General features: G+C 48.5%; 1 protein-coding gene across 1 annotated transcript; it reads left to right on the top strand.

Annotated features, from left to right (window-relative positions):
- Positions 1-8,795: 8,795 nt before the first annotated feature.
- N7446_012685 (uncharacterized protein) lies at positions 8,796-9,692 on the top strand (the record flags this gene model as incomplete). The annotated part of the gene is made up of 2 exons (XM_058521427.1): positions 8,796-8,998; positions 9,050-9,692. The coding sequence occupies 2 exons, from the start codon at positions 8,796-8,798 to the stop codon at positions 9,690-9,692; spliced, it is 846 nt and encodes a 281-aa protein (XP_058366793.1).
- Positions 9,693-12,578: the final 2,886 nt, after the last annotated feature.

Raw genomic sequence — 12,578 nt, 5'->3', positions numbered from 1 at the left:
CGTCAACAAGGACGGCCAAGCTTCAACGGGTGATGGGTTGAGTACCCGTGCCCGTGCGACCGCGGCCTGACGCTTTCCGCAGCCTAAACGGACAGAACCACACACAGCTCAGACAATCAACACTCGAGCGAGGCCAGAAAATTTCCATGTTCCTTGGATGAAAATGTGAGTGCCGTTGGTAAAATCAAAGAAAGAACAGCTTCCATTGCCTCAATATTAGGACCGTAGGTTCAACGGTGAGCCAACGTTTCTTAACCGACTCACTTTGACTCATTCTCTACTTGACTTTAGCATGTTTTCTCGGTGAGCATCTAAAAGCACACTAAGAAATTCGCTGCAAATACTTGCGGTATATGTTATATCATTCCTCACTTAAGATAGGCATTGTGTCCTTCGACGTTTGCTCCCTAAATAGAGCACGTACGCGACAGGAGCCGAGAAGCGTATAAATACGTCCTCTCCCCTCAGCGATTCGTTCCACAATACTGTCACTTGCCGTGCAAAGTCGAGCAGGCCCTCGGTTTGAGGCACCTGATGAGTTCTTCCCTCAACCTACTGGAATTTCCACTGTACTGACATCTATGGATACATCGTGGGCCGACAATCTAGAAAGTACTTGTGAGAACGAGATTCCCACCAGGTCCACTATGCCACCCATGGCAGCCGATCAAAAAAGCAGATTAATGTTAGATGGTCGATGTATCTATGCGAACATCTGTCCACCATAGCAACCGACCACTGTCCGGTCCCTGAATATCGATGCAAAAGAGCGATTTCCATACAGGTATGTAGATTTCAGCGCGACCCTATCCGAAACTGGACTGACTTCAAAGACGGTGCGAAACAAAGATCCATGCATTCCATCCAATATATACCAGCCACGGTGCCCTTTCCCGTGTCGTCTTTCAGAACATGTGAGTCAAGCATTGCTTCGCCGATCGACAAGCTAATGGTGGACAGGAAACCGTTGACAGCGCCCTAATGTGAGTCCGAACCAGCTCTCCGTCAGTGCTCCGCGCAGGGTCATGGCTTACACGCCATTTCTGGCCCTATCACTTCAAAGCATGCAACATGTCCTATGTGAAATACTGCAAACTAAGGCCGCGGGCAAACAGCAGGATGCATAAGCCCCAGACGTTCGTTGTGCACGACGAGGTGAGTGCAATATCACGCCTCCTGCTGCGCCGGGTCCGATGATTTGTGCCAAGTCTGTGCCCCAGACACGAACACTACTGACATCTTCATGCCGTTGCAGGAGCAGCCCATCGCCAACCGCGACAATTCTTGTGGCGAGTAACCTATTCCCGCCGAGTCAGATAAGACCCAGGGCCCGACGCGCCATCGCGTCTTCCCCTTCCTCACCGCCTTCACACCATGAACAGTGGAGTGCCTCAACCTCTCGCTGTTTGCACGAAGCTGTCTCCTAATACAACTGTACAAATTTTTGTCACACGTGAGTTCGTCATGCGCCTTTGCCGTGTTGTGAACTTGTCGGTTCATCCAGCGCGACTTCTCGAAGCGACAGCCGGAGAGTGTGACGAACCTGGATACAACATGGTATATTGGTGACTGCATCGCAGAACTGAGTTGGTAGTGATCTAGTTGGTAAGCAGGTATGATCACGAATCTTGTTGATTATCTGTCTCAAGCATACACTCGGATTTTTCATGAACGGCGTAAAGTACAGCACCTTGTCCAACTGAATCAACACTTGCTGACTCGGGTCTCACCACAGGAAGACGCCGTCAGATTCCCATCACCCTAATGCAAAGCGAGCAAATCTCTTATCTGCTCGACCTCCCCTACACCAATACCATCTATGCTTTGTTTCTTCCACATGACTACTGGTGGCATCGACGAGTCGCTACCTCGACCTTCTCCCAGTCGATTTGGTTCATCAGATCATGCGTTGGTATGCCTACCTGATGCAGACTCAATGGAGCGCGCATAGCAGTGTCTGTCTCCCGGCATTTGAACCCTCTCATAGAATGGCCTACTTGCGGCTTGGATCCCTGGCGTCCAGTGGGTGACCATCGTTGTCCTCAGATGGCATCTAGCGTCTTTCGAGCCTGAAACCCCTAAGAAACCGGGAGAAGCCAATGCTTTGTCTAGCTAGAGCCATATTTTCGTACTGGCGAGGTTGTTAGTCGGGACTGCTTGCATGGAGAAGGTGAGGCAAAAGTCCCGTCATTTCTACCCGAATCAACTAACAATAGCCAGTCAGCTTCAAATCGATGGACAAGACCGAGGATGGCCAAACGATTGAGAGGACCCATGACCCAAGAACCACGCCTGATAGAGTCCCCTTGATTCCTCTTCCTCTCCTTGTTGCTCAGCTTATCGACATATTCGAGCGAGCGGGAACCACTCGGACATACACGAAGCTGCATGCTATCAGGATTGTTTGTCTTCTCCCCGTTAGACAGAAGCTTGGTGATTTGATTCCTAAGCCTGTGTTTTTCTATCCAAGCCCGAGCACTATGTGCAAAGCCCATATACGTTGAAGGTCACTGCAGCTGCAGTCAAGCCATCCAGTATCCTTCGTCCATTGAGGACGTCGTCTAACATATCGCAATTGGCGGCGAAAGCGCTCTTGCCAGCATATCACCGACTTCTCTAGCTCCCGAGTTCACTGTCCTTTGAGCATTGATGATGTTTCCGCAAACGATCGCGTCCGGACGATATCTGGCATATCACTGTTTAAGCAATTCATCGTGACGGTGGGTTTGATATCTGTAACAGCACCACAAGAGCCCTCGGGTTGTTGGACCTCTGAATGTCCCGTACAGCCTATACGAATTATCTACCCCAATAAGCGCTCATGTTACATTTGCTTGGGGAGGATTTGAGTGGATGCCTGCTAGGGTCACACGTGGGTGAGAACATCCCTGTACAAATTACCAGGTCCCGAGCGGTGATCGTGGAGAGTGTCTTTACCAGTTCTGATTTCAGATGGCTTGTTGGGGCCTGATCGAAAATCAATCATGCTATATCAGCAGCGGAGCATGATTTATCGCATGTAGTGGGGAATAAGCCTCACAGAAGGTAATGACCGTTTCTTCATCGCTGTAGTGGACTTCTACGAGAGATTGGTTGGATTTACTGGCGGGGTATTATTCACAAAGTTGCGACGGCTCCTACATGTAGAAGGAGCGGGTCAGATATTCCCGAGCCAAAGCTACCAATGACATGTTAACCTCGAGAAAGAAACTCTCACTCTCGCAATCGCTCTATTATGTAGGCATTCTAGTGTAGAATAGGTTCGAGTGAGTAGCAATAGTCATCTCAAGCAATTTCTTTGGCGACGCAAGAAACTGACCCTATCGCATAATCATCTTGAATTGAATCCATGATTTGGATTTTTGAGATACATCACATGGCTCTACACTTCGTAGTTCTGATCTTAAGTGTACAGTATGTTGCGTGATCAAAATTGCTTTGCAGGGCCAAAAGGGAAAAAAAAAAAGCAATTGAAGTTTCTATGATGTGGGGGACATGGCAAGAGACTACGTTGCCTCTGTGAGACGGTGACCAGTAGGGCTCCGAAAGGAATATGATCATTCATGAATATTCATGAATATTTGCGAATATGAATAATATGAATTGCATAATATGAATATGAATAAGAGACTTATTCATATTGCATTATTCATGAATATTCATGAATGATCATATTTATTCATATACTGAGAGAGCATACATTACCGTTCATGTTGTTACGTCTCAATACAGGAACCCATTTTCATGTGCCCAAGACTCTATAACAAATGCGTTCACCATCTCTAAGATATTACATTCCCATAAATCTTAATATTATCACAATCACTTTTTTGGAACGCTATTTTTGATACTGTCCCTTCAGTAGCATAAGCCACCGCATAGTCTCCGCATTTAGACAGTGTCTCCTGAGCCCCAATACATCCCTGGCATTGCTGAACTCGCGTTCAATCCCTACCTCCGCTGATGGAATTGGCAGGTAATCTCGGGCTGCCTTTGCCATGAGTGGAAAGCTAAATACATTTGCCTTCCACCATTTGAGAACCCATTCCTCGTCTGCATCGTCAATCATATGGTGGGACCAACTCACCGGTGGCGCGTCTAGATATCTATCAATGTCTGAAAGAAGCGTCCGCTGTGATGGCTGTACTTTTCGCAGCGTCCTCCACATAGTCTCGGACATTCCCGGCGGGCGATCCACTACACACGACATGGACAACTCCTGCGGATACTCCCTCTTTAGGAACTCCCGCACTTGAGAGATGATCAGTCCCGCATCTTGCTCGCTCATCTGCGATCCAATCAAAGACGATTTAATACGCGGGTCTAGGACGGAAGCCACGTAGTAAAGAAGATTGGTGTCCATCTTCCTCGCAAACTTGTTCATCTTTTGGATTCCTCTTTCCACCGCATCCCGGATCTCAGTATCCACACCTTCAAAATCACCTTCGGCTTTTTGAACCTCGTCAAGGAGGTCGTCTAGACTCCAATAGATAGGCAAGCTCTCAACAATCGTGGGACAAGATTTTGATACGGAGTTGGTGTGATCCCAGAATGGCTTAAGAACCTTCGCTACTTGTTGAAGAATCGACCATTCGTTCTCGTTTAGTTGAAGGGCGTGAACTTCTGGATGCATCCGAACAAATTGTCCAAGTTCCTTCTGTAGCCGAAGGGCGTCCGCTATCATGATATAGGTTGAGTTCCATCGAGTGTCAACATCGTAGCCCACTTGCTTGGCTGGTGACACATCTTTCCAATTTTGGCGGCGCTGTGGACTGCGGGCAACCCATAGGGTCAGCAGCCGGATCTTCATGATTGCTCCCTTCGTGCTGTGGGCAGAGGTGAATGTTGGGCTACTTTGTGTGGCCATGTCGTCCAGTATAACCTTCGCCTCTCGAGCTGAGCCGGCCCTCAGGGAAGCAAGTACGTCCCTGCAAATGAGATTTATGACGTGGGCAAGGCAAGGAATGAAGCTCTGCCGTCCACGAAACCGCATAAGAGGTCTGATGCGAAATTGGTCGTCTTTATCGTCATAGTTCTTGAGAAGCTCGGCGTGAAGACTGTCGCAGAGAGTTCCATTGTTGGCAGCATTATCCCCCGTAATTGTGAGGAGCTTTGGCGCGACGTCTAGTTCCTCGAGCATTCTAATCACAATTTCCGCAAGGTTCTCCCCAGAGTGCGGTCCACATATGTCAGTAAACTCCAGAAGCTCTTCCCGCTTCTCAAACTCGGGTGAGATCCAATGGCCAATGATGCCCATGATCGCTATCTGATTCTCCGATGTCCAAACATCAAGAGACAGCGCAAGCGTGCGACTACTACTGGCTAATTCTTCTTTCACGCAAGTCCGGTTTTTGCGAAATTCCTCCTTGATCCTGTTGAAGAGAGTGTCGGCCGTCTTGATGGGTAATATAGCCCCTGTCGCTTCAAAAAGTGCCCTAAATGCCGGATGCTCCACTACCGTAAACGGCTGTCTCGTTTGGACAACCCATTGTATCAGCATTTGTTCAAGGCCCGCCCTTTCTTTTGCAGGTGTCAAAAAACTGTCCAGGGTCGTTCCGATAGTTGACGATGACGTGATGTCTGATCCGGAACTGATGCGGTGCTTAGCCTGGAGATGGGCCAACAAATTCGAAGTGGAGCCATAGCGTGCCGAATCCCTGGATGACCAACTGCACTGCCTACAGACTAAGAGCCGATCCTTCTTTGGTGGCCCACCCTTTCGACGCCAGGTGTTGTCTAGCTCTGTGATCCAGAAATGCTCGAGGGTCCAGCTAGAATATGACTTGGCTTTTCGTCTCTTGTAAGGCGGTGGGCTACTCTGACTGCTAGTCAACCCTGATAGCGTGGGATCTAGCGGTGCGGGCGAAGACCTGGGAATGGGTAAGGACAGCACGGATGGGGACGTCTCTTCGCCTTCTGTAAACTCGGATGGTGCTGGTGAGCAGGGGCTCTCTATTTCACGAATATTTCCTTCCCATGGCTCAGGGAGTAGGGAGGGTGTGCCATTGTTCAGAGCATTGTAGTCGCGACGCGGAAGACCACGCGTCTTTCGCACAAATGGGTTAGGTGAGGATGCCATTCTGTATTTGCTCAGTGTTAGTAGTCCAAGTGGTACCTGGGAGCGAGGCGGGGCACACCTTTAGTATCACTCGACAATACTTGATAGCATGGCGGGTCGGAAATGAACGGTGAGAATGAAACAATGATGGGGAAACACTAGCTATGCTTTCGCCTGATGCGAATCCCAGTAAAGTGGAAAGTTGATAGGTCTTTTCTTTACACGCGGCGGTTTCTCACTCGCGACTCTCATGGTAAACAATCTGTAACCTGCATGAGAAGTGAGTTAAGGTGGCATGATAAACGCGTTTTTACGTGCCAATAGTCATGGTTATAATAAATCTAAACTTTGGAGTAGATCGAGTGGGAACAAGAGAAGTTATGGTAGTCGATTTAACTAGAGCAGCAAATATGTGGAAAGACGACTTGTAGATATATATAATTTCGCTCGACTTTCTGTAGCAACCGTTGATCACCAAAACTAGACATTTACCTATAAAAAATCACGAAAAATAATGACGCAGAATATATAGAGCTTACCGAGCCCTACAATATAGGGTATATACTTCAGAACATGGATTGCATGGGAAATATTTTCTACTATGCTTGACCGAGGCCGTGATCGCACTTGAAATACAAGTTGGCTAGTGGAAACGTGTTTTTCTGTAATACAAAAACCGGGGAAACGGAAGATCCATTAATGCGCGCAAAATGCATGATATGAATAATATGAATGCGAATATGAATAATGCGCTTATTCGCGCGAATACGATATTCATTTATTCATATTCGCGGGGTGCGAATATGAATATGCCCTATATTCGCATTCATTTATTCCTTTCGGAGCCCTAAATGGAAGCACGCAGCCATTGGGCGAATGTGCCGAGCTTAGCCTCCAACTAAGGGGCGCTATCCGAGTGGATACTCTTTTTAGCAGACGTCGCGGTTTACAATGAGGGGCTATAACGATAGAAGAGTGGTAGTCTGGCCTGCCAAAGGTCAACGTCAGGGCGGAATAATTGTTCGAAGTTCGATTCGGTTGAATCTTAGAATATGCCTCTATTCGTATTACGTCTCTCGATTTGATTCGGTTTGAGTCGTCTCTCGAAGCATAACGCCTAATAGGAACTGATGGCCCTTCTCAGCTTTAATTGGTCTTAGTAAGAGATACTCTAAGTGCCAATGATAAACCGTATTTAGAGTACTCTATAGCTATCAATGACTTTGCGGCTCGGAAGGTGTGGCTAGAAGCGTGGAATTTCCTTAGAAAATATCGGCCCTAAAGTCTTGCGTGATCTGTGGACCTTACAAGATATGGCCGTGACGGCGGTGATACTCCTCATTGGTTAAGGCCTTCAAGTCTCATCTATCAGCGTCTTAAGAACGCAAGCCCTGAAGTCTTGCGTGATATCTGAAAGCCTAAAAAATGGCCGTGACAGAGAATCACGGAATCCCCGTGTAATTCAGCAGGGTAGATACAGTGACGCAGCAAATGTTTTAACACCCCTCTGAATTTTTAGATTCTGCCGGTCAAAAATTCGGATTTTTCAACACCCTTTAACTTGTTTCTTAATGAAACACTTGGCCTTTGTGTATTGAATTGAATTACACCTTCTATGAAAAGCACCAACTGAAACAAGAATGTTTGAAAAGTAAGATATCATAAACTTGCTCTTCGGTTTACAATAGGCGGTCTCAAAAGCGGTCCGTCCAAGGGTGTGTTAAAACATTTGCTGTCACTGTATGTTCCGGCGTACCGTGACAGCTCTTTTAAAGCTAAATGTTTCCAGGAACCACAGAATATCTGTACGCACTAATACCGGCGAAAATCAATTGAGATTATTGGTTCAAGGACTGTTCAGGAGGTCGCTGTTGAGAGAGTCTCATAGCCTTGAGGACAGATATTGGCATGCTTCGACTTGGGTATCCCGAAGTGGCCCCTTTTACCATACAAAAACATATGATGGAGTGTATAGGCACTGAATCAGCCTGTGGTACGCTAGGGTCTGGAACAAAAAGATAGCTTTTCTAAGGGGCCGTTTAGTGGGTAGATAGATACCCTTTCAGATCGGCATTAAATAAGGGGGCGAATTGTCCCCCCAAATCATCTCAGCAAAACTGGGGCTAGATTTCCGCCCAACTGTTAAGCACTGCAAACCGGTCACAGTTACGTTAGAAGCCTTCCGGGTTTTAGACAATTTTGCGCTTAGTTGCTTTCATACCCTCTCACATGATCGGGAAGTCAGCGGCGTCCAGGTGGCAAGCATTTTACTCAACCTATCAACTTACTACACCATCAACTACAAATACAAGCGCATCAATCTGTGGTTGCTTAGGCGATCGATATGTGCGGCATATCATCGAACCTACCAGCGTCCGCACCGGTGCCTCGTCTGCGCAGGGGGGAAATGATACGTAATTTACACCAAATGGGTACTTCCCCTATCATAGTGTAATGTATGCGCCACCTTGTACCTACAGTCCCCTGCGTTCCTCCCCTTAAACCACACTGGCCTCTACTTAAGTCTGCCACTCTGCCACTCTTCCACCTCCAGCAAACAGACAGTTGTCCTTTCCATTTTCTCTCTTCTTGCTGACTCACCTCTGACTCAATTTCCCCGGAGTCTGGATCTCCGGTGCCATGATGACAGCGTGGCCTTCACTAGGTTAATCTCATCTTACCCCTCAAGTGTCTTCATCTGAACAGAACCTTGCATCCGGCACCGGTATGCAATATCATGGCCGACACTATCAACCCGTTGGACACTTCGCCAACATCTCCTGATCCCGAAATGTACACAATCTCCCCCGCAGATACATCACTGGACTCGCCAGAGCCAGAGGATGACATCAATGAGGAAGAGGACGAGAAGAAGCCAGCAAAGAAGAGAAAGTCTTGGGGACAAGAACTCCCAACCCCAAAGACAAATCTACCTCCTCAGTATGTGTGCCCTCCATTCGCCCACTCGCGAATCATCACTAACAGAGATAGCAAACGCGCTAAGACAGATGATGAGAAAGAGCAGCGTCGGATAGAACGGATCCTCCGAAACCGCGCGGCCGCTCAATCATCACGCGAACGCAAGATACTGGAGATGGAGAAGCTTGAGACCGAGAAGATCCGCATGGAACAACAGAACCAGTTCCTTATACAGCGGCTATCACAGATGGAGACCGAGAACAACCGCCTCAGTCAAAAGGTGGCTCAACTCTCCGCTGAGGTCCGCGGATCTCGCAGCGCCACTCCCAAAGCCAGCTCTCCCGCCATTGAATCTCTCACCGTCACGCCCACCCTCTTCAAGCAGGAAGGCGACGAACTCTCCGTGGAACGAATCCCATTTCCCACCCCCTCTGTGACCGACTACTCCCTCACCCTCAAGAATTCCACTCTGGCTGAAGCCTCCGACGCGACACAACATCCTGCAGCGGTGTTGTGTGACCTGCAGTGTCCGTCGGAGGTCTCGAAGGAGATGGAAGCGCCCTCCCTCTCTTCGACTTTTCCGAAGAACCTTCAACTGCAAATGACGTTGCAGCTCCTCTTTCTGACGATGACTTCCGCCGCCTGTTCAACGATGATTCACCCGCTGAGCCAAATTCTTCTTTCCCTGAAGACGGGTTTGCCTTTGATGTTCTAGACGGTGGAGATCTATCAGCATTTCCCTTTGATTTTATGGTTGATTTCGACCCCAAGTCTGTCGTCCTCGAAGGCGTCCAGTCGTCCGGTGTTTCGGATGAGACTGCTCACCAGACTACTTGCTTGCAGCCCAGCCTTGGCGCGTCCACTTCGCGATGCGACGGGCAGAGCATTGCAGTTAGCGGTTAGTGAGCATTTCTCCCCGACCTGGTCGCCTGTCGCTTCGAGAAGCCGCGATGGATGAACCGACAAGTTCACAGGACGGTAAAGGTGCATGACGAACTCAAGTTTGACAATAAACTGTACTGTCGTATCGGGAAACTGCTGCTCGTAGGCGGCGAGAGGTTGAGGCACTCCGCCGTTCAGTGAGAAGGCGGTGAGGAGGGGAAGACGCGACGGCGCGTCGGCCCCTTGGTCTTGTCTAACTCGGCCGGAATAGTTAACTCGCCACGAGACCTTGCGCGGTTGGCGATGGGCTGCTCCTGCAACGGCATGAAGATGTCAGTAGTGTTCGTGTCTGGGGCACAGACTTGGCACAAATCATCGGACCCGGCGCATCAAGAGCCGCGATATCCACTCACCTTACCATAGAGAACAAGGTTCTCGAGCTTATGCGTCCTGTTGTTGGCGCGCGCCTTTGATTTGCAGTATTTCACATAGGACATGCTGCATGGTTTGATGTGGCAGGGCTAGAAATGGTGTGTAAGCCATGACCTTGCCCGGAGCACTGACGGCGCCGCTGGTTCGGACTCACATTAGGGCGCTGTCAACGGTTTCCTGTCCACCATTAGCTTGTCGATCGGCGAGACAATGCAGGACTCACATGTTCTGAAAGGAGACACGGGAAAGGGCTCCGTGGCTTTGCGCGTCGTGCATTGGATGGAATGCAAGGATCCGGTTGTTTCATATCGTCTCTGAAGTCAGTCCAGTCTCGGAAAGGGTCGCGCTGAAATCTACATACCTGTATAGGAATTCTCCTTTTGCGTCGATATATTCAGGGGCGGGACAGTGGTCCGCTGTTATGGTGGACAGATGTTCGCATACTTTGACCAGCTAACCCAAATCTCCTTTTTTGATCGGCTGGCATGGGGCTGATGGGAATCTCATTCTCATATGCACTTTCTAGCTTATCAGTCCACAACGTAATTACAGTATAGATGTCAGTACAGTGGAAATTCCAGTAGGTCAAAGGGAAGAACTTATCAGGTGCCTCGAACCGAAGGCCTGCTCGACTTTGCGCAGCAAGCGATAGAATTATAGAACAAATTGCTGGAGGGAGAAGACGTATTTATAGATTTCTTGGCTCCTGTCGCGTACGTGCTCTGCTAGGTAGCAAACGCTGGACACGATGCCTATTTTAAGTGAGGTCTGTTGCAACCTATGCCTTCGTTCTACCGCAACTATTTGCAGCCGAATTTTTGGTGTCATGTTAGATGCCCACCGAGAAAAAAAATGCTAGAGTCTTGTTGAGAATGAGTCAAAGTGAGTCGGTTAAGAAACGTTGGCTCACTGTTGAATCTACGGTCCTAATACTGAGGCAATGGAAGCTGTTTGTTCTTTGATTTCACCAAGAGCGCTCACATTTTTCATCCAAGGAACATGGAAATTTTCTGGCCTTGCTTGAGTGTTGATTGTCTGAGCTGTGTGTGGTTCTGTCCGTCTAGGCTGCGGAAAGCGTCAGGCCGCGGTCGCGCGAGCACCGTACTCAACCCGTCAACCCGTTGAAGCTTGGCCGTCCTTGTTGACGAGGAGTCAGCTTTTGAACCGGTGATCATGGTTGAGATAGATATCCTTTTTTCGATTTCCTTTTTCTGTCCTCTAGATTTTACTCTATTTACGTTTGGGATTTCTGAGCACTCAAACGATTGTGGGAAATGCGTTGTGATTGAATATATATCTCCTGGACCGTTCATCACCGGAAGCCACTAATATGAGGCACATTCACCAACCATCAACACCACGAGACTGATCACCAGCACCATCATTAAACGGACTGCTAACAAAGTGCTGAGATTGGAAAGCTGACTACGCTGATTGACTTTCATGGTGAGAATGGGACGGAGTACCTACCACCGGTGTCTCCTAGTCTATAAAGCATCCAAGAATTAGTGGGCATGTTATTGCCCAGATACTCGACTTTCCCCTGCAATCAAGACGGAAGCCCCTAACAGCACGCCAGACCAGGAAAAGGAGGGATAACAACAGCCAAGTGCATTGCCAATCGTTCTGAAAAAGTGAATTCGCAGGAGGCTTCTGATCATGTCCCTCCACTGGTAAGTAAAGCGGCTCAGCTTCCAATGCTCTTGCTGACCGTCGCAGCTCTCTCCCTCGCAACAGGAAGCAGAAACAAGACATACCTTGGCGACAGAGCCCTTTCAACCTATTTTGAAGGTGCTAAGAGACCTCGAACGCGACAATCCCAAGTTCGTCTTTCCAGCAGGTCGAATTGTCGGACTCTATCGACGCCTATGGGAGTCGTGCGTGTCCAAACACATCGATGGCCAGAAGCTAGAGCAGAGCAATCAGACCTTGAAGGAAGCTAGCAGACACCTGACTAAAGAGAGGGATGGACTTCAGCTGCGCCACGACAAGCAGCTCTCTCGGCTGCGCTTCTTTGAGCAGGCACTGGAATCATCTCGGGGTCGATTGACTCGCGTACTCGATGACTGGGATCACCCTTCCAGACTCAATCTACCAGGGTTCTTGGACAACGCAAGAGAAGAGTGAAGCATTGCATGCTCATATTTGTCTTATGTCTTTTACAACGTGGAAAATAACCAACAATTTCACAATGAAGAGGATTAGCGCATGCCAGCTTATGTCTTTTTAGTTGTTCACATTAAGAAGACATATGATAGCCTTTGCGGAGTGTGTCAGTGGATAGTCC

Source organism: Penicillium canescens (genome assembly GCF_028828765.1).
Source record: "Penicillium canescens strain IBT 15451 chromosome Unknown utg000010l_segment0_segment0, whole genome shotgun sequence".
NCBI classification, from domain to species: domain Eukaryota; kingdom Fungi; phylum Ascomycota; class Eurotiomycetes; order Eurotiales; family Aspergillaceae; genus Penicillium; species Penicillium canescens.
The sequence above is the reverse complement of the archived record's forward strand: the minus strand, read 5'-3'. Positions and strand labels throughout refer to the sequence as shown.